Here is a 20,506-nt window from a genome sequence, read left to right on the forward strand (position 1 = left end):
AAATAACGTGACATAGCCCCTTTAATGTAATTATGTGGGCATTTACATGTAACTACTACTCCTTGATTCTTGTTTAGTTCAAAGGCCCCTGTCAGCTGTTTTATGGGCAAGCAGTATGTACTATTGTACCTGTATAGACAAAACATAAAGGTACAATCTTATGTAATGATGAACTATTTAGTAAATAAACCCCTTTGGGCAGGTATGTTGGCTGATAATGTCCATGGATGGGAGATTTTCTGAAAGATGAATATTTGGCCGAGAGGCAAAGCTTTGAGGGCAAGTATGAAATTTTGAGGGTAATTTCTCAGCCAAAATACAATGTACCAGCAAGCCAGAAAGGGGTCTATTTATTTTACAGTATAACTCACCCATTAATTGTCATATCACTAAAAGAAAGCTTGTAAAAAGCCAGTGGTGATCTGATGTGATGCTTTGTATGATTGAAAGAAAGCGTGTTGGTCTGAGGAAAAAACAATTTTAGTTGTTGCTGCAAGTTGATAACTTAAAACAAGGCGCTTTTTTGCTTCACCTTCAAAGATATTGAAAACATATCTTGTTGACGTACTTGTTACTTCCCACAACAGCATTTGAACCAGGGTTTTAGTGTCACTATCTCTAGATTCCAAAAAACGAGGTTGTTTTTCTTCCATGTACATGTGTACATGTAAAATGAAATGTCTTCTGAAATGATCGCTACAGCATTTCACAATTTGAATATCTGTTGTAGTTAAATTGTTACCTCTTCACTGTACACAATTGCTAAAATAATTAGGATCATAGCTTCATTTGGACTGGTGTTCACTGTGAAGGGATCCCATGTTGGATCAGGGGGAAAAGTTAAAAATGCTGCTTGCTATGTACAGTGTACAGACTGTATTTCCTATGGGATAGATGACATCATCTAATAATTATTGTGAAAAGTATGAGAAACTCAACCTGTTGTACCTAAGTGATTATTCCTTGAAAACTGGATCTTTTGCTACTGGTCATTACAGTACCAGTGATGTACTACATGTACATTGCACATGTATGTAACATGACATACTTTCGTTTTTGGAAAGTGAATTATAAATGAAATGTTATAATTATAGTTAACTTTCATAGTTCTTTGGTTTCTAGGCTAGTTATGACAGTTTCATTGATCTTCAAGATAAACTTCATCACAACTTGTGCCGACGTCGAAGCCTTGTTGCCATAGGAACACATGACTTTGACACCCTTCAGGGACCATTTTTGTATGATGCACTTCCTCCACAGGATATCAAGTTTAAACCTCTCAATCAGGTTGAATTTATTTTTATATCTGAATTTTTCACTCACTACACTGTAAATTATAAAGTTTGGTATCCAAGCTCACAATCGTTATGATACTGTATCTCAAACAACTTGAACATCTCGATAACGACGACTACCAGGGCTGGAAATCTTTTGTAGACACTCAGTACAGAACATTTCCTGTTTATTCTCATCAAATTGAAGTCTTGGCAGAAAAGTTAGATTTGATCGTGGAGTGTGATCAAAATTGTTTGAGACAAAAAGGAAATGAGAGAAAATAACACATCAGCTTTTCCTACATGTAGAAATTAACATTTATTTGCCAAAAAAATCATTTCTTAAGCATACTTTGAATACATAAGAACATTTATGCTAACCAAACGTTGAAAATTACTATCCGTTGGTTAATGGGTTACCGTTAATCTTGAGCCCTGGATGCTCAATTGGAGAAAAAGTTTATACTTTTAAACAATGGCTTGAATTTTTTGCTTTTGACTGCAATCCAATTTAGCAAAATACATGGCATTAGATTTGTGGAATCACACTCCAAAATTGTTTAAGGTGCAAGTGATTCAGTCTTTGCTGAAAGAAAGTGCTTGATGAGGTTAGGGTGTTGTAATAGACTGCGAGAGAAAATAAAAAATAAAGCATTGGTTGTAACTCTGAGTTTCATGCTTATGTGATTGCCAGACAGCTTTAGATTGTGTCTGACAATCATGTCTGAAACTCAGAGTTGCGGACAACCTATGCTTTGTCTTTGATTTTCTCTTGTAGACTAATTATTCTATTATAAATTAAAGCTGATTTCAAAATGTGAAAAAGTCAAATTGGTTTACAAAAGTTTCATCTCATTTGCCTCTGTTACCATGCAACCAAAGGTCACTCAAGCTAGTTGATATTTGGCATTTTGGAATGAAGACATTTTGATTCTCTGGGAGCTATTCATTCTCACTGCCTTAAACATAATGTATTTACCTTGAATAAATAATCTCCTCCTGTTTTCAGAGCAAAGAATTCACTGCTGTTGAATTAATGGAGTTATACCAGGTAGGAATGTTTGCAATTTTAAACGACATTGCAATGATTTGAGGAGTCTGTATGGAGTAATGCGAATGTACGCAAATAAAAGAAACTCCACCTGAGAAAATCAGTACTGTTTTGCTGTTAATGCACTGTATTTACCTAGTGTGGCTCACTGGAAATGATTTTAGAAGTCCTTTATATACAATACTAGAAATGTTTTGGAAGAGCAAATCCTCAGTGGCCCTCATCAGTGAGTCACTCATTCAGCTACAAAATAAAATTGTACATACTGTGGGAATTAGTTGTGCATATTATAATTGCTACTTTCATTACATACAAGCAGTTACTGTTTTATCATCGAAAAATTTTTCATAACCTTGTTTGGCTATACACAATTGCTGGTAAACTCAGTAGCTTATACAAACTTTTGTGTTGTAGAATTACTTCAAATCTTAATTCGTGATAAGTCCCTTTTGCCTAATTTAGCTTTTAAGGGATGTACCAGTTGTACATGTACTCTGATCATCTTTAGAGTGATTGTAAACAAAGCCTTTGTGATGACTCCACAAAAACCCATCAAAGTTTGACTTGGGTATCAACCAATTACCAGTTTGTTTTCAAGTCTGAGGTCCTTTTAGAATTACATGTAAGTAAATATGACTGCATTAACATAGTGCTTTTTTTCTTCAGGGGGAAAGCCATTTAAAACAGTACCTTTCAATTATTCGAGACAAACCTGTTTATCCGATTATATTTGATGCCAATGGTGTTGTACTTTCAATGCCACCAATTATAAATGGTGAGTTAAAGAAAATTGCAGAAATTGCTTGCATTTCATTTTGGAATGTATGGACTGGGTTTCTTAGAATTCCATCTACTAAAATTACTGTAAACTAACTAGGCAAGAGGCATCCGGATAAGTTTGTAAGGCAGTTTGTCAACAAGGAATTCCAGTGGGAATCAAATTCCAAGGCTTTCACCGAACAACTATAAAATTAATTTTCCGTTAATTTGTTGGGTTATGAAGCTGATCTTCTAGGGTTTTTGACCCAAGAGCCCCTATTTTATGAAACTTTGCACGAAAAAGTGATTTTGTCGAACTTGAAGATGCCTTGCCACTGTGTAAGGTTTTTAGTTTGATTCCAAACAATGTACTCTATGCCCCAGTTTCAATTTTCTTGTTTGTGATATCATGGACATACCAAATCATTGCATTACTAAATACTGTACATGTATAGCATTATATAAAAAATTGACAGCCATGTCATCATTAGGGTGCAGTATACATGTATATTTCTTTTACTATATCGAGTAGCTGCACTCCACTATTTAGCTGCTCCAGGAAACACTTGTTACAAGATTTTCTAATGTGAGGGTTAAGTCAATTGAATTAGATTCGAGGTGTGGAGTTCTTGGTCATTTTATATATCCCTGAAACTGAACCCAAGCTGAAATGTGTTGTTCGTGTATTGTACATGTATGTGAAACGCATATACAGTCTGTTGTAGTGGTGTTGTCATAAAATAATTATCATTCAATGCTTTCTTCCTACACATGTAGGCGAGCATTCCAAAATCACTCTCAAAACAAGGACTGTTTTTATAGAAAGCACAGCCACAGATCTCCACAAGGTATGCCATCTAGTTTGTCTTTCCTTTCACAGGGAGCCTTTAGTGAGAAGTCCAAAGAGGTGGAAAAGCTAAACAAAATCGTCAGTACTGTATAGTTTCTGGCTCTAGTTAAGGTAAAGTCTGCTTACGAGCCAAGGGGCCATTAGGCCGGAGCTTATCCCGGTTTCTGTACCATGAAGCGACTAGGAGTGTATTTCTACTCCCCCCTGGATGGGATGCTAGTCCATCCCAAGGCTACCCCCAGGATAAAATTCGCCGATGCTCATTTATACGCTTGGGTGGATAGAGGCACAGTGAGAGTAAAGTGTCTTGCCCAAGAACACAACACAATAGGGCCGTTTATACGAGAGAAAATAAGCCGCGGCTAACTCTGGCCGCGGCTTACCGTACGTAAGCCGCGAACAACCCGTATAAATGGTACAAAATCTACGTTCACGGCTTTATCAAGCCGCGTCTTATCCTGGCCTGGGAGTTTATACTCGTATAAACAGTTTCTTTCGCGGCTTACGTAAGCCGCGGCTTATTTTCTCTCGTATAAACGGCCCTAATGTGCCCGGCCACGGCCCGAACCTGGACCACTCGCTCGCTCTAACACAACCAAAAATTCTTTCATTTTTCAGGCCAAGATTGTGCTTGATACCTTAGTGACAATGTTTAGTGTGTATTGTGATGAGCCATTTGTGTAAGTATTTATTTATTTAGATATATTGCCATACAGGACTCTCTCTCTCAGGGTATTATAGGTGGATACCGAAGCCAGATGCTTATATTGCATTGGTCAGGTCAAACGTGATGAGTTAGCCTAAAAATTACAATAAACTGAGTGGAGAGGTTACCAAAGCTTCAACAGGATCAAATAGTGTTAATGATGATGATGATGATGATGATAACAACAATAACAAGTACCCTAGTCATGAAAAACTGTAATTACTATTCTTGGTTTTCACATGACGTCACGACCGCCATGTTGGTGCCCTAAACAAAGAAAAGGCGGCCATGTTGGTGCCCCGACCAAATCCTCCGGGAATTTAACTCTATTATTATGCAAACGCTTCCTTTTGTTTTCGTTGAAAAACATGGCTGTTGATCACGTGAGTGAAAACCAGCAATTAAGTGTCCGTAAGTTCACAGTGATTGGAAGTAAGTTCTACGTTTTTACCAACAATTACAAATATTAAGTAAATTTCGTAGTAGTCCGGGAGATAAGGGGTAGAATTGTTCAAAATATGATACAAATACCAAAACTGGCCAGCATACTTCTTTTGGCATGGGGAATGAAATAACATCATGGTTTACATGGGTAGAAAACAGCACTTCACATTACCCTACTGGAGTAAATACTATTAAAATATAAAGTGCTACACGGCCAACGTTTGCAAAAACGTAACCCTTTCTTGACATCTTCAGTATTCCCAGGCCCTGCTCCCGTCTGATCTTGTAGCAAAGTCGGTATAGCAACGGTGATCTAACCCGAAGGTCGTGAGTTCAATTCTCACCCGGTCAGAGTTTTTCTCTGTCCTTGTGTGGGCCCAATTCCATTAGTAGGGCTAACGCTCACATGGTTTACATGGATAGAAAACAGCACTTCACAGTACCCTACAAAAGTTAATTTTGTTGAAACCACAGGCTACGCAAGTTTTGTAAAAAAGGGAAAGACTTTGTAAAACGTGTTGCGATGTAAATTATTATTGCATAGTTTGCGGAAGAGCAACACCTTTAATTATTTTATTCCCGTTTGACCATCTCTCTATAGTTCAATGCATCGTAAAACTTAGCACTTTGAGGGTCATTCTATTCTGTGTGTTAAGTGTGTTAAATGGGGTTGACAGGCCTACACAACTCCATTGTACATGTGCGTCGTCTGGTTTCCTTTTGTTCTTTTGAGTACATACTAGAATGGACGCCTCTTTTAGGCGGTTCCTGTAAGATTTCATTTGGCAATGGTTTTTGTTACTGGGTTGCCAGTATGGCAATCCCAGTCTGAAAATGAGTAATATTTCTCTGTTTTTTAAATATTATTTATTTTATTTATTTTTTTTCCATGTTGGTAATGTCTTGCCTGTCACTCCCCTACTAAGTGGTGTCTTTGTGCATAGAGTCTTCTGTGCGTATTTTGTTAGGTTTGAGGGGGTTCGTGTAATGCGTAGATTTCTTTGCTGCACACAGGAGAACATTTAATTAACTTGCAATGGAGTCGAAAGTCGCTGTAAGGCGAATGGCGTTTTAGTGCATCTTTAAACAAAATATACCCTTATAGAGCGCAAGAATGGAACGTCAATAGGATAAACAAGACAGGCGGTGAAAAATAAATATCTGGAATCTTAAAAGGGACGAGTAATAATCTTTCGCCCGTCGAGCCGAAATCAAAGTGAGCTGTATTTCTAATATTTTGCCAAGTGTGCCGTTATGGACAACACTGAAACCAAATGGAAAATTCTCTGGTAACTTGTGGGTTCAACAAAGACAGAAACAAATCGAGCAACTTAAGTGGATCTGTGATCTCTGTTGTCTGGCTATTTGTATTTATTTGTACTCAACTCTGCAGAGTCTTCCGGTAACAATTGGAAATTTCACTAATTCTTGTTAACCTTTAATGGCGTCGAAAATCATTGTAACGCGAATGGCGTTTTAGTGGATCTTTAAACAAAATATACCCGCCTTGAGCTCAAGAATGGAACGTCAATTGGATGAACAAGACAGGTGGTGAAAAATAAATATCTGGAATGTTTAAAGCGACGAGTAATGGTCTTCGACAAAAATTTTATTTTTTCGCCGTTGGATATCAAGTGAGGTTTGTTTCTAATATTTTACTAACTTGGTATTATATACAAAACTGAAATCAAATGGCATATTTTTTATGGATTTAACAAACATTGAAGGAATCGAACGCCTTGAATGCATCACAGTGTTTACTAAGGTCGCATCTAAGTTGTCTGGCAATTTACATTTATTTTGTACTCAACTCTGGAAAGGTAAGAAAAAATTGGAAATGTGACAGTGAAGAATTATTTGAATGAAAGCTTTTTGTCTCTTTTGTGCTTCATTATTTACGGTCAAGGTTCTTTCGAAAAGGGTTTGATGTGAACTGTCAAAATTTTATTTAATTGCATATGCTATGTCTTGTTTGTACGCACGCAATTGAAATAGGAAGCGTTCAAGAAAATAAACAGGTCTGTTGGAAGCGTGCTTGAGTTTCAACAAAATGAGCCCCAAAAGCAGCAAAAATTGTGACGCTGATGAATAAAGAAGGAGCTGCTATTTCCAAAACGATGGAATTACCTGGTGATAGATAACCTCGTCTAGGCGAGTAAATTTTTGACTTTGCAGAAACAGTGGTCAACCTCAAGAGTTAGGCGATTGTGATCTTTGTGTTGAATTCGCACATTTCTTGTCAAGCTTTAGAACACTTGAAAGAAAAAGGAAACTAACAAAAACAAAAACCTGGTATCTTGTCATCATTTGCCACGCCTCGGTAACTTGATCACGGCGCCTGCTGAATTCGATGTCACTTTCGATTTTCCTTCGTTTTTTTTCGCTGATGGTAACTTTTTATATTCACGGTTCAAAATTAATGTTGTTTTCATGCCGTAAATTTTGTTGCTGGTGGCAAAATACTTTATTCTCGATCGACCGTCCTGAAAACTTCTTCTGCCCTTCCTAAAAACTGTGTATCAATATTTATTTACTTTTGCATCAATATTTGTTTTGCATAAGGCAAGCTAACAAAATCTGTACCTTACTTACAGTGTAGTTTGCATTTTTGGGCGCTAAAATAGAATTTACGGTCCTATGCTTCTGTTACAAAGTGGTATATAAGTGGTATAGGCTCTTTCTTTCGGTGAACAAAAGGGCCCTGGTTTTTACTACTTGATGCTTGTGAAAGTCTCGGTGGCTTGTTGACAGTTAGGTTGTCGTGTCAGCGAGACTGGCCTATAGGGGTGAACAAGCTTCGACTTCAGTAATGAGCATGGCAAAATACAATTGAAGCAGGCTATGCATTTTTCTTATCAAGGTTTTGCAAAATTGGTTACGATTAAGTGAAATTATTTCACAGAGTCCAAGGACGGGCAATATTACTTTCATGCTGTATCTGACAAATGCTAATCTATTTTGTCACTTTCAGGACCGAGTCAGTGGAAGTGGAGCAGCCAGACGGCTCAGTTGTGGTTTATCCGGTTTGTCATTGTTTTTCGTTCTGAAAGAAAACAACCTGATAAGATCTAGTCCTTTGATGAGTGTGACCCTACAGGTTGTCATGATGCTAAACTGAGATCAGCTTTAATGTTACTAAAGAATCCGGCTGTTCCAGTTGGAAGCTAGTAATATGCCTGCTGCTATCCCCATCTGCTTATGAAACATTTAAAATGTATGGATTTCTCACAGCGGTGGTCATTATTTGCATTGTTATTTTCTATGCGTGGACCCACAAGCTGCATGCGTTAAATATCGTAGTCAGTGAAAAGAATCTTCACTGTACTCGATATTTGTGCTTTTCCAAATAATTCGATTTTTGAAACTGGAATTCGTTGCAAGGAAACATTTTCATGTAGATTGCAGTAATAATGTCACGCGCTGGTAATTTACTAAGTAACACCCAATATTGCGTAAAAGATCCGCAAACAATGAAGCCTCTAAAATAATGATATCATAAGCTTAATTACCTATTAACTATTATAGGACATACGCATACAGTAGCTGATGTCATCAGCAAAAACGTATATAAAACAAATAGATTCCATGTTGCCGTGTTTCTGGTCGGTAATAGAAACTTTAAGAGCTACGACGGGGTCATCAACGCGAACACTATTTTAACACATATTCCTGCCGTACTCTGCACAACAAGGACGTCAAATCACCAAATTTGTGGTTTTGACGACAACGCGGGCGTACAAATGTGAATCTTTCATTCTATATTTTTACTCTGAAACCGCTCGTAGCAATTTATTTTAAATGGCGATAGTGCAAAGTTGTAGTTTGAGGTGACGTTTTCGTCGCCGTCGTAGATCTTAAAGAACATCGTCTTGTATGCCACTTTCTCTTTGTCCTTTCAACATTTTGACGTCATCTGTGATCTGTTACTGAATAGACGCACGGCAACATGGAATCCACTTGTTAAACTTGTATCGATAATGTTATCAACGAATTTTCCCCCGATTTTTTGGATTTCCAGGATAGTTAGCGTATATGTAGTTTTACATTTTAATTTTAACTTTTTTTCCTCAAAAGGAACTCAAGTACCGTCATGAAGTGGTCAGCGTGGAACAGATAAACAAGAAAATTGGCATTAAGTAAGATGTTTTTGCTGATTACATGTACTTTGGAAAAAGGAAGTCATTCACTTGGCTGTTGGGAGTAAAAGAGAACAAATCACTGTCATGCTTAACTCCGTTAGCGCAGACAAGAGTCAACTGAGAATAGGCATGCTGTTTTAATTGACATTGTTTACAGTTTTTTATTACTTAGTTTTTATTTTTCTCATTACCTTTGCCTTGCAAATATTTCGTCCCAATAAGACCCATTTTTTATCGATATAATCTACATTAGTCAGCAAATAGTGGTAGGTGTGATCCATACAAAACGGAAAAGAAATGTTGCAGTTTTGTTACTGAGATGTGCCGGTGACTACACTGTTAATGCCCCATTAATTTTTTCTCCTCAGTGACAAGTTCTTCTAGACCATCTAGTTAAATGATTGTGGCAACGCAACTGTATTCTCCACACGTTAAAGCCATCATGAAATAAAAAGGCATACATTTGTTTCTCTACATGATAAAAATGCATGACGTTTGGGCAATTAAGTTACCACTGCTATTAACTCTTGTTTTTCAACAGGGAGTCGCCAGAACGAATAGCAGATCTGTTGACTCGAATGTGCCTTTTAAGTGAAGTCACTGATGATGGAACAAGTGTCAGAGTGGAAATTCCCCCAACAAGAGCGGATATCCTTTATAAAGTACAACGCCATATCTAGCTATATCTTATAAACTCAGAGGCCTAGGCTTCGCTTTCCATTACCATTACCTCTGTATTTTAATAATGTATTGCAAAAGGAATCAAGTACTGTACAGAATTCGGCCTCATTGTGTGTGAGTGAAAGGTTTCGTCGTGTATCTTTCCCTCTGCATATCTTTTGATCACCCTTCACACAATCAGTGATTTTTCGATTTCCTTAACACAAAACAAACATTATTCATGAATGTGACATCATTGAGGACGTAGCAATTTCTCACGGATTTAACAACATCGTCAAGACTATACCACCTACGAACACTATTGCTAATCAGGTCAGAGTTAAGCTTTCTTTACACACGAATGGTGGAAATAAATTCATCTTCGTTTTATTTGCAAGTCCTTGATTGTCAATTGAAAGCAAAGAAAATGTCAGATCAAACGAAGTTGAGGTAGTTTTCTCGCTAACATTAACACGAATTGGGAAAACTCTCCAGGTTGCAAGGTTTTTTTGGTTATCCCCTCGCCGGTTTAGAATTCAGACGTTGAGCGATGTTTTTCAAAAGATCATAGTTATGCATTCTGGACACGCTTCAAAAGGCAAATATTCTTAGTATTCCTGTTTTAGGTTAGCAAACTCCATAGATGCTGCATATACGTTGTAATGAAAAGAGGCGCAAACGAATTTACCCATCAATCTATTTCAGTAGTTTCGAAAGAGAGGTCAGTCGAGTGCAGCACAACAGTTAAAACGATTCAATCTTATCGGAAAGGCTGTTGAAAACGATTTCATCAATTTTGCAGTTCAAACTGAACACCCTGTGCGATCTGCTAAGACAAGAAATAGCTCAAGCGGGATTTACTGAGGTCCTCACTTTTGCACTGGTAAGAAAATGGTATTTTTTATTTAAAGTTGTACCTAAAGTATATTTGAAATTTAAGCTTGCTTCAGATTCTGCTAGAAATCAGTTTCATACTTACATTTCCAACAGCTGGCTTTCTTGGTTACTTGTTTTCATGTTTGAAAGCAAATTAGTAATTTTTAGCCATAGTTATCCAAGAAGACCTTTTCTTTGCAAATTTACAATCTCTATTTTTCCCTTTGCAGTGTTCCCGTGATGACGTATCTGAGAAGCTCAAGAAACCATTATCTTCGTCCAAAGCAGTCCACATAGCCAACCCTAAAACACTCGAATTCCAGGTAAAACTGAGTGTATTCGAAAACAGAAGGTTGACAACAGTGCGATTCGTGAGTTAGACTGCTAGCAGTTCCTTCTGAGTTAGTCGAACCGCCCGCTTTGGTCACGCAAGCGAGCCGAGGGGAGATTGGTGATTCTCCGAGGGGATCTGGGGCGGATCCAGGTTTTTAGCAGAGGGGTTCGATGAAAGGGGGCAGCCTCAAGTCCTCGGAAACCCAATTTCCGTCGGCTTGTTTTAATATCTCATTTTTAAACGTCAAAATGCCAATCTGTTTTTTTCAACTTTTTATTTATTTATAATTTTATTTCACACACACACAAAATACAAACAACTTACTTACAAGAAAAACATATTTACATATTTACAGTAAAAACAGTGTACATTACCCCGTATACCTTGTCGGTTGCAAGGCTGTTGCGAAAAGGCATATTGGTCAAGGGACTTATCAAAATAAAAGAAGCAAGAAAAAAAGAGGGGTTTTCTAAATTAAAGTTTTCAGTGATTCCCACTTCGTTTGTAAGGTGCCCGCAGCCTTTTGTTCAAATAGGTAGCTCGACTTAAGATATCTGAAAAAGTCTTCTACTGTGACCTTTGGTAGCGTTTTATTGTTTTTACAAATTCAGATATATGTCTTGCTAAAAGGAGGCAAAAATTCATTTGTCAATGATTTTTGGAGGAATCTGGCATCAAACCTAATGCTATAAGAAGATTGAATTGGTAGTTTTTTGGAATAATCTGAGACGAAATAAAGCGTTGTATTAAGAAGGTCCAAAAAGCGGTGGCTTTGGGACAGGACCAAAAGAGGTAACTATGTTGTTCTGGTTCATCTTTGCAAAAGGAGCAGCTTGGGTCGTCTTGTAGGCCGATTTAAACTAAGAATTCTTGTGCTTGTACTGCACTTAAAAGCTAGTTGGTAAGTTTCATGCCACTTAATACATTTTTCGTCTTCTATGCCACATTCCGTTACCCATTTCTGCTGAGCCTGCCTGGGAGGTACAGTTTTCCTTGATATAAGTTTTGTGTAAACTAATTTGTTGCTTTTTGAGGTTTCAGTAGTTTAGTTGAAAAACTGTCATACTTGTTTTTAGTATCATTGGTTGCAAAGCTGTTTTTCCATAATAGTGTAATTGTAGACAAAGTTCCGCAGAACTTGAGAGGGCAAACTGTTATTCCATACCTAGTCTGCAATTCTGTGCGAGAAAGAAAATTATTGGAATCGTCCTTCAAATGTTTCACCATTGTAATACCTGCACAATGCCACTCAGGGTAGTAAACGGGACGGTTGTCAATTCTAATCAGCGAATTATACCACAAGCTTAGGTTGAGTAAGTGAATCTCTGAAACTATTCGGTCTTCGAAATTAATTTCTGCCCAAATTTTCAGAACTTTACTAATGAAACTATCTTTAGATTGAAGAATATTGTTTGAGTCATTTACATTAAGGTTGCCAGTAACAGCTGTTTTTCCGCCGAAGGCCTTTAAATCAAGATCAAAGAAAAGTTTCCATTTGCCTCAATTTTATGCATCCAAATATTTTTTAATCCAGGTGGTTTCAAGGATTTACTAAAAGAGACAATATCTATCATTTGAAGGCCCCCGTTTGGATAGTCATTAATGAGAGTGTTTCGCTTGATTTTGTCTCCTTTTCCATTCCAGAGGAAGGCGAAAAAAAGTTTGTTTACTTCTTTAATAGCCTTTACATTTAAAAGTAGTGGTGATAAGACATAAACAAGTTGCGAGACAACAAGGCTTTTAAGTACTGCTATTTTACTCATGAGTGTCAATCTACGGTAGTTCCAGCTGCTTAATATATTCCTGACCTTTTCAAGATTTTCGTCATAATTTAAATTAGTGGTTTCCTCCGGGTGAACCTAGAGTTTTCACTTTGTATTTTGGGCATTTAAAATTCCTCTCAGGAAAAGTAACATCACTCCTCCCATATTTTGATCCAATCCATAGTGCCTCTATTTTTTATCATTCAATTTCAAACCCGAAACTTTGTAAAAGTCGTCCAAAGTTTGAAGGCAAGCTTTTAGAGAATCCCTTGATCCATCTAGTACTAACGTTGTGTCATCAGCATATTGACTTAACTTTATTTTTTCATTATTTATCAGAAAACCACTAACTTTTATATTTCTGCGGATTTCCTTGGCTAACATTTCAACCGCTAAAAGGAACAAATAGGGTGAGAGGGGACAGCCCTGCCTAACACCTCTTTGGATTTCAAAAAAATCACTCGTCCAACCGTTATTTAAAATGCAGCTCTCTGGACAGCAGTAAAAAAATGTTGAACCATTGTATTAAACTAGTGCCAAAACCAAAATAGTTAAGAGTTTTTTTAAAAATGAAAATCCATTATATTGTGTCAAAAGCTTTTTGAAAATCAAAGTTTCCTTTGTATAACAAATGATTCTTTGTAATAGTCTGATGTTTTCACCTATGAATCTGCCTTTTATAAAGCAAGCTTGGTCGCTATTTATTAGATTAGGAAGACAAAATTTTTAATCGGCCGGCAATTGCCTTGCTGTTATTTTATAGTCGCAATTAAGCAGTGTTAAAGGTCTCCAGTTCTTAGTAAAATACGGCTCGGCGTCTCTCTTTGGAATAAGCTTAATAATTCCTGTTCTCTGGGTAATTGAAATCTGTCATGTTTCGTAGGCGTAATTTAATGCGTTGATTAAAGTAGAAGATACTTCTCTCCAAAAGACTTACAGAATTCAGCTGGTAAGCCATCGGTGCCTGGAGTTTTTTTAGGTTCCATAGTTTTCAAAGCATCTATAGCCTCTTTTTCGTTAAGTTTTCCTTCACATGCGTTTCTTTCGTAATCCTTATAAGGGGCGCATCGTTTTCACCGTCAAAGAAAGCTGACGTGTCAAGAAAGTTGGTGACCATGACTTTAGATTCATAGAGGTTCTTATAAAAAGACGTGCACTCACATAGAATATCTTCATCGGAGTTGATGAAAGCGTTATCACTAACCTTAATGTGACTTGCTGTTCTCTCTTTAAAATGCCTTTATCTAGACTTAAAAAGAACTTTGTATTTGGTTGATGTAATCGAATTCAGTCAAAAAAGATGTGTTTAATTTCCAAAGTCCCGGTCCCCTAGAATTCGAGTGCAGAGATAATTTTAATATTATCATGTAATATCATCATCATGTAATATTAGCAACACTTTGGTGAATCAAGAAAGAGTCGAGCCTGCACTGTACTTTAGGGCTGTGTCGTCTCCACGTAAACCTACTAGTTTCCGGGTGTAAAGCTCTCCATATATCAACTAGATCAAGTTTCTCAAAAAACTCCTTGATGATTTTAAGACAGTTTTGGTGCGTTTTGGCCAGGCCGCCTGATTTATCCTTCTCTAGATCAAGGACAAGGTTGAAATCACCTATGATAATGTCGTCGCATTTGAAGTCATCAAGGTGTCCAAAAAAATCCAAAAAGAAAGCTGGGTTGTCATCATTTGGGGCATAGATGTTAGCCAAGGTTAAACTTTTGTCATTGGCCTTTACGTCGCAAATTATAAAGCGCCCTGAGGGGTCAACGAAAGTTCTCTCAATTTGCAAATGAAAGTTATTATTAAAAAGTATGCATACTCCAGCTTTATTGCTTTCGCAGACGCTAAAAATAGTTTGGTAGCCCCACTCAGCAGACCATGTGAGGTTGGTGTTTTCAGTGCAGTAACATGCAAATTGAGAACTTTTTCCATCGAAGTTGCAGTCTTCACCTTCTGTTTTCGTTTATGTTGTTAAATCGCAGATAATCTCTCCGTGTGTACTGCTCTAGTTTGATATTGTTCTCCCTTTCTTCCTTTAGCTGTTGCTCAAGTTGTGCGATGTGCTCTGTCGAAGTTGCCATAGCTTTTTCATGTTGCTCCGTAGTTTTGACGTCTTTTTTAGATAGTCTGTTAAATTCTTCTTGGTTATAGGTTAAACTTGACTCAAGTTCTCTAATGTCAGAGTGAATTGTCGCAAAACCTTCAGTGCCTACTTTGGTCAGAGAGTCAATTGAGTCTTTCAAATCTTGATAGTTCGTGTCGGCCATGTTCTCTCCAACCGAGGAGTCAGAACCGCGTTTCAAGCGTTTTCTTTCCATATAAATTCGTGGTAACGTTTAAAATGACAAAAAGCTTGTCTCTCTTCATACAAACAACAGTACTGTCAGAAGTGCCCCGGTAAAATCAAAGGATTTTGGGCTAGAAGTTGACCAATTTTTGTGGGAGCGTTAAAATCAACGTCCGCACGCCATGCCGTCGGGTCCAGTCTGTTTGCATCAAAATATAACAAAGCTGCGAAAAGACGATGTAAAAAAATTGCATTTATAAAGCTATGATAAAAACTTACTGGATTTTATCTTTTTTCAAATTTTTGTTCCGTCAAAGACTGAATCAACAAGAAGCTTTCTTCGGGGGTGTCTTTCCGCAAAAAGCTGAACCACAGCATCGTAGTCAACGGGCTTTCGTAGTAAATGTTCATCAGAGCCAAGCCTGACACTCTTAACTTGAAAAGTTATGAATTTGTTGCATTTAACATTGATTGTATTTACTTTATATTTTTAAGGGTTTTTGACATTAGCTGTTTTAATTTAGGGGGTTAGATCGAACCCTCCGAAGCTCCCTCGATCAAACTGTGTTTGTCTCACAGGTGGCAAGAACAACGCTGATTCCAGGAATCTTGAAAACTGTCGGTTGTAACAAGAAGATGCCATTGCCCATGAAGCTGTTTGAAATCTCTGATGTTGTACACAGTGATGAGCTTAAAGGTAGAGGCAGTAATGAATTTTGTAGCGCTACTTTTACTTATGAGAGGCAGGTTACTTACTGACTAGTTAAAATTTAAAAAACGATCTCTGGCTAAAATGATTAAAAAACTACGAGTTTTCGACTGCCCGAACTGCAGTCTTCGACGGGTAAAATGAATGATAAGAAATCGATGAGAAAATTGAAATAAAAACGTACATTGCAAAATGATGAGAATGTAGAAAATTTATGAATATTTGTTAAAAAGAATGTTGTATTGTCCAGGTAAAGGGCACGAATTGTTATCTGCGTTGGGTGTCACTGTGGTATGCCACGCCTCTAATGTTTTTCTCGTTCTAAAAGTGCCTTTGTCAATAACTGACGCATTCTCGAAATCAATGGCGTGGTTATTGGACCAAGCGTGATTGGCAATTCTAGAACCTTTGGCCGCAGTTTTGGTGTTCCTTAAATGTTCTTTTTTTCGCGTATTGAAAGCTCTGCCGGTTTCCCCAATATAACACCACGAACAATTTGTACAGGGAATTTTATATACGACGTTGGTCTGCGATTCCATCGAAGGTCGGAATTTCGGTACTGGGAACTGTTGTTGTAGAGTGGTAAATGGTTTGTTTACAACCCTGACATCGTGTTTTTTGAGGATGCGTGTCAAAGGCTCAGTTACTTTGATGTAAGGGAGAGAAGCGAAAGACTTGCGTGACTCGGTTGGTTCAACCATCTTGAAAAACATTCCAACGAGTTCCTCCGGGGATACATCTGTTGTAGAAGCTCGAGTCTTTCTAGCGTGTATACTTTTGATAAAGCTAGATGGATAACCGTTGGACTCCAGAGCTGCCTGGACGTAATTTTTTCCTTCAGAAGAATTGGGTAGATTTAGAGCCCTGTGCAGGAGGCTTGATGTTGTGCTGACCTTGTGTTGCCTGCTGTGATGGGAATAAAAATCTAAGTATCTGTCTGTATGGGTGGGCTTTCTTATCATTCATTTTACCCGTCGAAGACTGCAGTTCGGGCAGTCGAAAGCTCGTAGTTTTTTAATCATTTTAGCCAGAGATCGTTTTTTAAATTTTAACTATGTTCCATCCTGGCTGCGGCCCTTCAATATTTACTGACTAGTGTTTCTAAGAGAGGTTTCCGTATACCAAGGAACGGATACCAATTCTAAGTGACCCACTATGCTCAGTGCTAAAATCACGTATTGCCATCCGCAGGTCACCGTTCATGAGTAAGTGTCCCTGTTCTTTCTTTGTTTTCCCTATTCTTGAAACGATGGCAGCTTTGTGAAATAGTTATTGCTTGCCACGTGCACGTGATAATAGGTGCGGTTACACACACCATGCTAATGCCATTTCCCATGGTAAATTATCCCGCGGTGCCTCCCACTTGGGTTTTAGTATACCGTGTTAACCAGCGGTCACACGCATTACAAAGATTACCGAGGTGAAAAGAAATCTCACTTAATTCATTGGTGGGAAATTTAATCACAACATCATAAGCATCGTGATAGGCTCTTGTACGTCGGGCATCAAAACGCCCTTCCAACTTACCACGTTAAATGTCGTGGGCGCTTCGTCTGATCTTTTTGACGTAGCCATGGAAATTTACCACGGAAAATTTACTTTGGAAAATGTCGGTCACACGCACTAAATGCAGTTTCCCGTGGTAAAGGGTCATTTACCGTGGTAACAGTACCCCGTGTAACCGCACCTAAATAATACAAGTAATACTGGTACTCATTTTACCCACCACAAATGGATGGAAAACTAAGTGCTCTTTGGAGCGTATGAGCTGGGATTGGAACTCGGAGCGCTGCGATGCAGTCCGCGAGCGATATCCATTCACTTCGTGCGCTCGTCGAGCAATACTTGAATATTCAAAGTGTTTCTTTGAAACCTTGCTTCAAATTTTGAAAATGGGCGTACAATGTCAATGCTCCGTTTTACGAGTATTCAAAGCTGCAGCTACATGCACGGTTCAGAGGAATGTCGCAACAGACGTTGATGGAACTGGCGGCCTCCAGCTCACAAGGCCGCGGACTAACCGTCTGAGCTGAGTGTTAGAATGATGAAAAGCATTCTTAAGTGGGATCGGGTGCTGGTGTTGTAAGTCGGTGGAGTTTTAAGATTGCTATGGTTGTGTTATTTCCTTCTTATCGAGGCGAAAAGCGTGTTTGCAATATTAAAACTCCTAAAGCGTAGTCATTTTTTATTGTGTCTGCCACACCAACTTTTGACCGAGTTAGAACAGCACTTTTAAGGGCTTGTGGAACCTCACCTGAACATTAAGTGTCACATGATTTTTTTAGATGTCGGCGCTCGAAATCATCGGCGTTTTTGTGCCGTGAATTACAACAAGACGCCTGGCTTTGAGGTGAGTTAAGGCATCTTTTGTAGTCAGGGGTTGCGAGTCGGTCAGTTTGTATGAAGGGCATCCACCCTGCGGTGCCCGCCAACAGGTTTTTCCAATAATGCCGTGTTCAACATTTTTTGATAGCCCGGTCAGGATTTTATCCAATGTTGCGTTTATCTGTAGGTTATTCATGGGTTGTTGGATCGCACCATGCAGCTTCTTGAGGTAGCTTACACGGAAGATAAAACGTCAACACGCGGATATTACCTAAAGGCACACGAAGGTAATAGGAAGTCTTACTGAGTTACTGTTTTTGTAGACTTAAGAATTGGAGTCACGGTCATTGGGGCAGTGAGTCGTCGAGGGCAAGGGTTACACTTTGTGACGTTGTCGCGATGACTCATCTCTTACTGATGTTTCGACAATCCGGGACATATCTTTTTCATAATTTACACTTTTGTCTCGAGGAACGTACGTTTGATCATTGTCAAGGAAATCTTTATTCTGTAACAAATAGTATCACAGAGAATGAAAAAATGCTCCTTTCTTATATTTTTGTTTCATTGGGAACGTATATTTAATACTAGCATGGTACTTACGGCTCTTATGTTCCTTTTTAGATAAAACTTTTTTTCCTGGTCGTTGTGCGCAGGTCCTTGTCAATGGAAGATCGATTGGTCTAATGGGTGTTTTGCACCCGGACGTCGTCCATAACTTTGATTTGAATCTGCCGTGTGCCGTGCTTGAATTAGACGTGGAAGAATTTCTCTGAAGTTGGAAATTGCGTTTTACTTAATTACCAAAATTCTGTTGTATTGCACACTTAAATACCTTAGGTCTATCAATGCAGTGCTAGGTTTTCCTAACTTGAAAATTTTCAGAAAAAAATGCCCAGAGTCCGGTTCATTGTTCAAAACTAATTACCAAAGGATAAAGTTGTCTGTCTGTCACTTTGAGGTTACGAAGCTGAAGTAAAAAATACCATTTCCCTTGAAATTCAAATCAATCGATGAATAAAATTATCAGAAATCTTATGGATATGTTTCCCTCTACTCATTATCATTTGGGTGGGGCAGATCAGTTCAAACTAGTATTTCGCAATGTAACTCACACCCTTGTTCCCAGGGTCTTTCATCTCCCCCTCCCCCTCCCCCCCCCCCCTCCAGAGAGAGGGCGAGGGAAGAAAGACCCTGTTCAGGCTGATGACGTGTCTCCCTAAAAGTGGGAGATGACAAAAACAACCAGCGGGACGGGCAGCCAAGTCGTAAATTTGTCCTTCCTGGGCTCACTCTGGAAGGGGAAAATTTTACCAAAGACCAGCGCTGGCGATAGGTGAAAAGAAATATATTTTCCGTACCAAAATAAATTGCTTCCAAGCGCTTTACTTGTTACCCAAAATTCATCAAATATACCCAAAATTAATGAAAGCATTGTATACTGTAAACCTGAAATTCAAAGAAAGTGATATACCGAATACCCGTATTTAAGCTGCAATATACCGTATACCCGATGTAAAAAGCTTCTGTATACCGTATACCCAAAAACCCTGGCCGACCCTGTATAATGCAGTTAAGCGGGCGTAAAAACGCGCAAAGCATAACAAACTATAGTAGCTTGAACCTAAATAAACAAAAAAACATATCAGGCATCTTAAAGCCGAGTATCATCTCAAACACAAACTACTGCAACTAATGAAACTTCCGCTGCACTAGTAAAACCCCCATGGGTTTTTCCAGGGAGCAGTAATAAGTGGAGGACAATTTACGATTTCCATTAATGGACTTACTACCTTGCCGATCAGGAGTTCCGTCACCGAAACCAGACAGACAGACTGTGTGTTTATTAAGAAAAACATTGCAGTTAAAGAAAAAAACTGAATTGCGGTTCTTTACAAGTAAGAAATATAAGAAATGATTTAAAACTACTACTATTATAAAATTACAAAGCGACTACTCTCAGAAATTACTTAAATGCTTCCCTCGCACTCTTAACTATGAATGAATTTGCAAATCTATTTGTCTTTACAAGAGGCGTGGCAAACCTCCTCTGCCTTCTCAGCTCATATGAGATAGAAACTGAGGGAGCCAGGAGGCTGGTAATCTTACTCCGTGGATCATTAACAATAGACTTAAACAGGTGTTCTGGTAACTTTTCCTGGTGGGCCCTGATGGACCCAAGCCCTGCTAACTGAAGGGCGTCCGAGTAGTGCTCCCTGGGAAAAATGCATGATAGGGCTCTCCTTTGCACTCTTTCGAGCTCGACTTGTAGATAAACTGTAATGGAAAACAGGACAAGCGTAATCTAGTGAAGACCTGATACATGCG

General features: G+C 38.4%; 1 protein-coding gene across 1 annotated transcript in view; it reads left to right on the plus strand.

Annotated features, from left to right (window-relative positions):
• Nucleotides 1–19,216, plus strand: part of LOC138052065 (phenylalanine--tRNA ligase beta subunit-like) — a 28,940-nt gene extending 9,724 nt beyond the window's left edge. The window contains exons 7-21 of the mRNA XM_068898426.1: nucleotides 1,123–1,287; nucleotides 2,284–2,325; nucleotides 2,992–3,100; nucleotides 3,862–3,932; nucleotides 4,553–4,614; nucleotides 8,056–8,107; nucleotides 9,159–9,220; nucleotides 9,765–9,871; nucleotides 10,116–10,216; nucleotides 10,686–10,766; nucleotides 10,990–11,082; nucleotides 15,724–15,841; nucleotides 18,139–18,203; nucleotides 18,366–18,465; nucleotides 18,803–19,216. Of these exons, the coding sequence (XP_068754527.1) occupies nucleotides 1,123–1,287; nucleotides 2,284–2,325; nucleotides 2,992–3,100; nucleotides 3,862–3,932; nucleotides 4,553–4,614; nucleotides 8,056–8,107; nucleotides 9,159–9,220; nucleotides 9,765–9,871; nucleotides 10,116–10,216; nucleotides 10,686–10,766; nucleotides 10,990–11,082; nucleotides 15,724–15,841; nucleotides 18,139–18,203; nucleotides 18,366–18,465; nucleotides 18,803–18,954 (1,380 nt within the window). The 3' untranslated portion in view covers nucleotides 18,955–19,216. The remainder of the gene's footprint in view (nucleotides 1–1,122; nucleotides 1,288–2,283; nucleotides 2,326–2,991; nucleotides 3,101–3,861; nucleotides 3,933–4,552; nucleotides 4,615–8,055; nucleotides 8,108–9,158; nucleotides 9,221–9,764; nucleotides 9,872–10,115; nucleotides 10,217–10,685; nucleotides 10,767–10,989; nucleotides 11,083–15,723; nucleotides 15,842–18,138; nucleotides 18,204–18,365; nucleotides 18,466–18,802) is intronic.
• Nucleotides 19,217–20,506: the final 1,290 nt, after the last annotated feature.

This window comes from Montipora capricornis, chromosome 6, assembly GCF_036669925.1.
Source record: "Montipora capricornis isolate CH-2021 chromosome 6, ASM3666992v2, whole genome shotgun sequence".
Taxonomy (NCBI): domain Eukaryota; kingdom Metazoa; phylum Cnidaria; class Anthozoa; order Scleractinia; family Acroporidae; genus Montipora; species Montipora capricornis.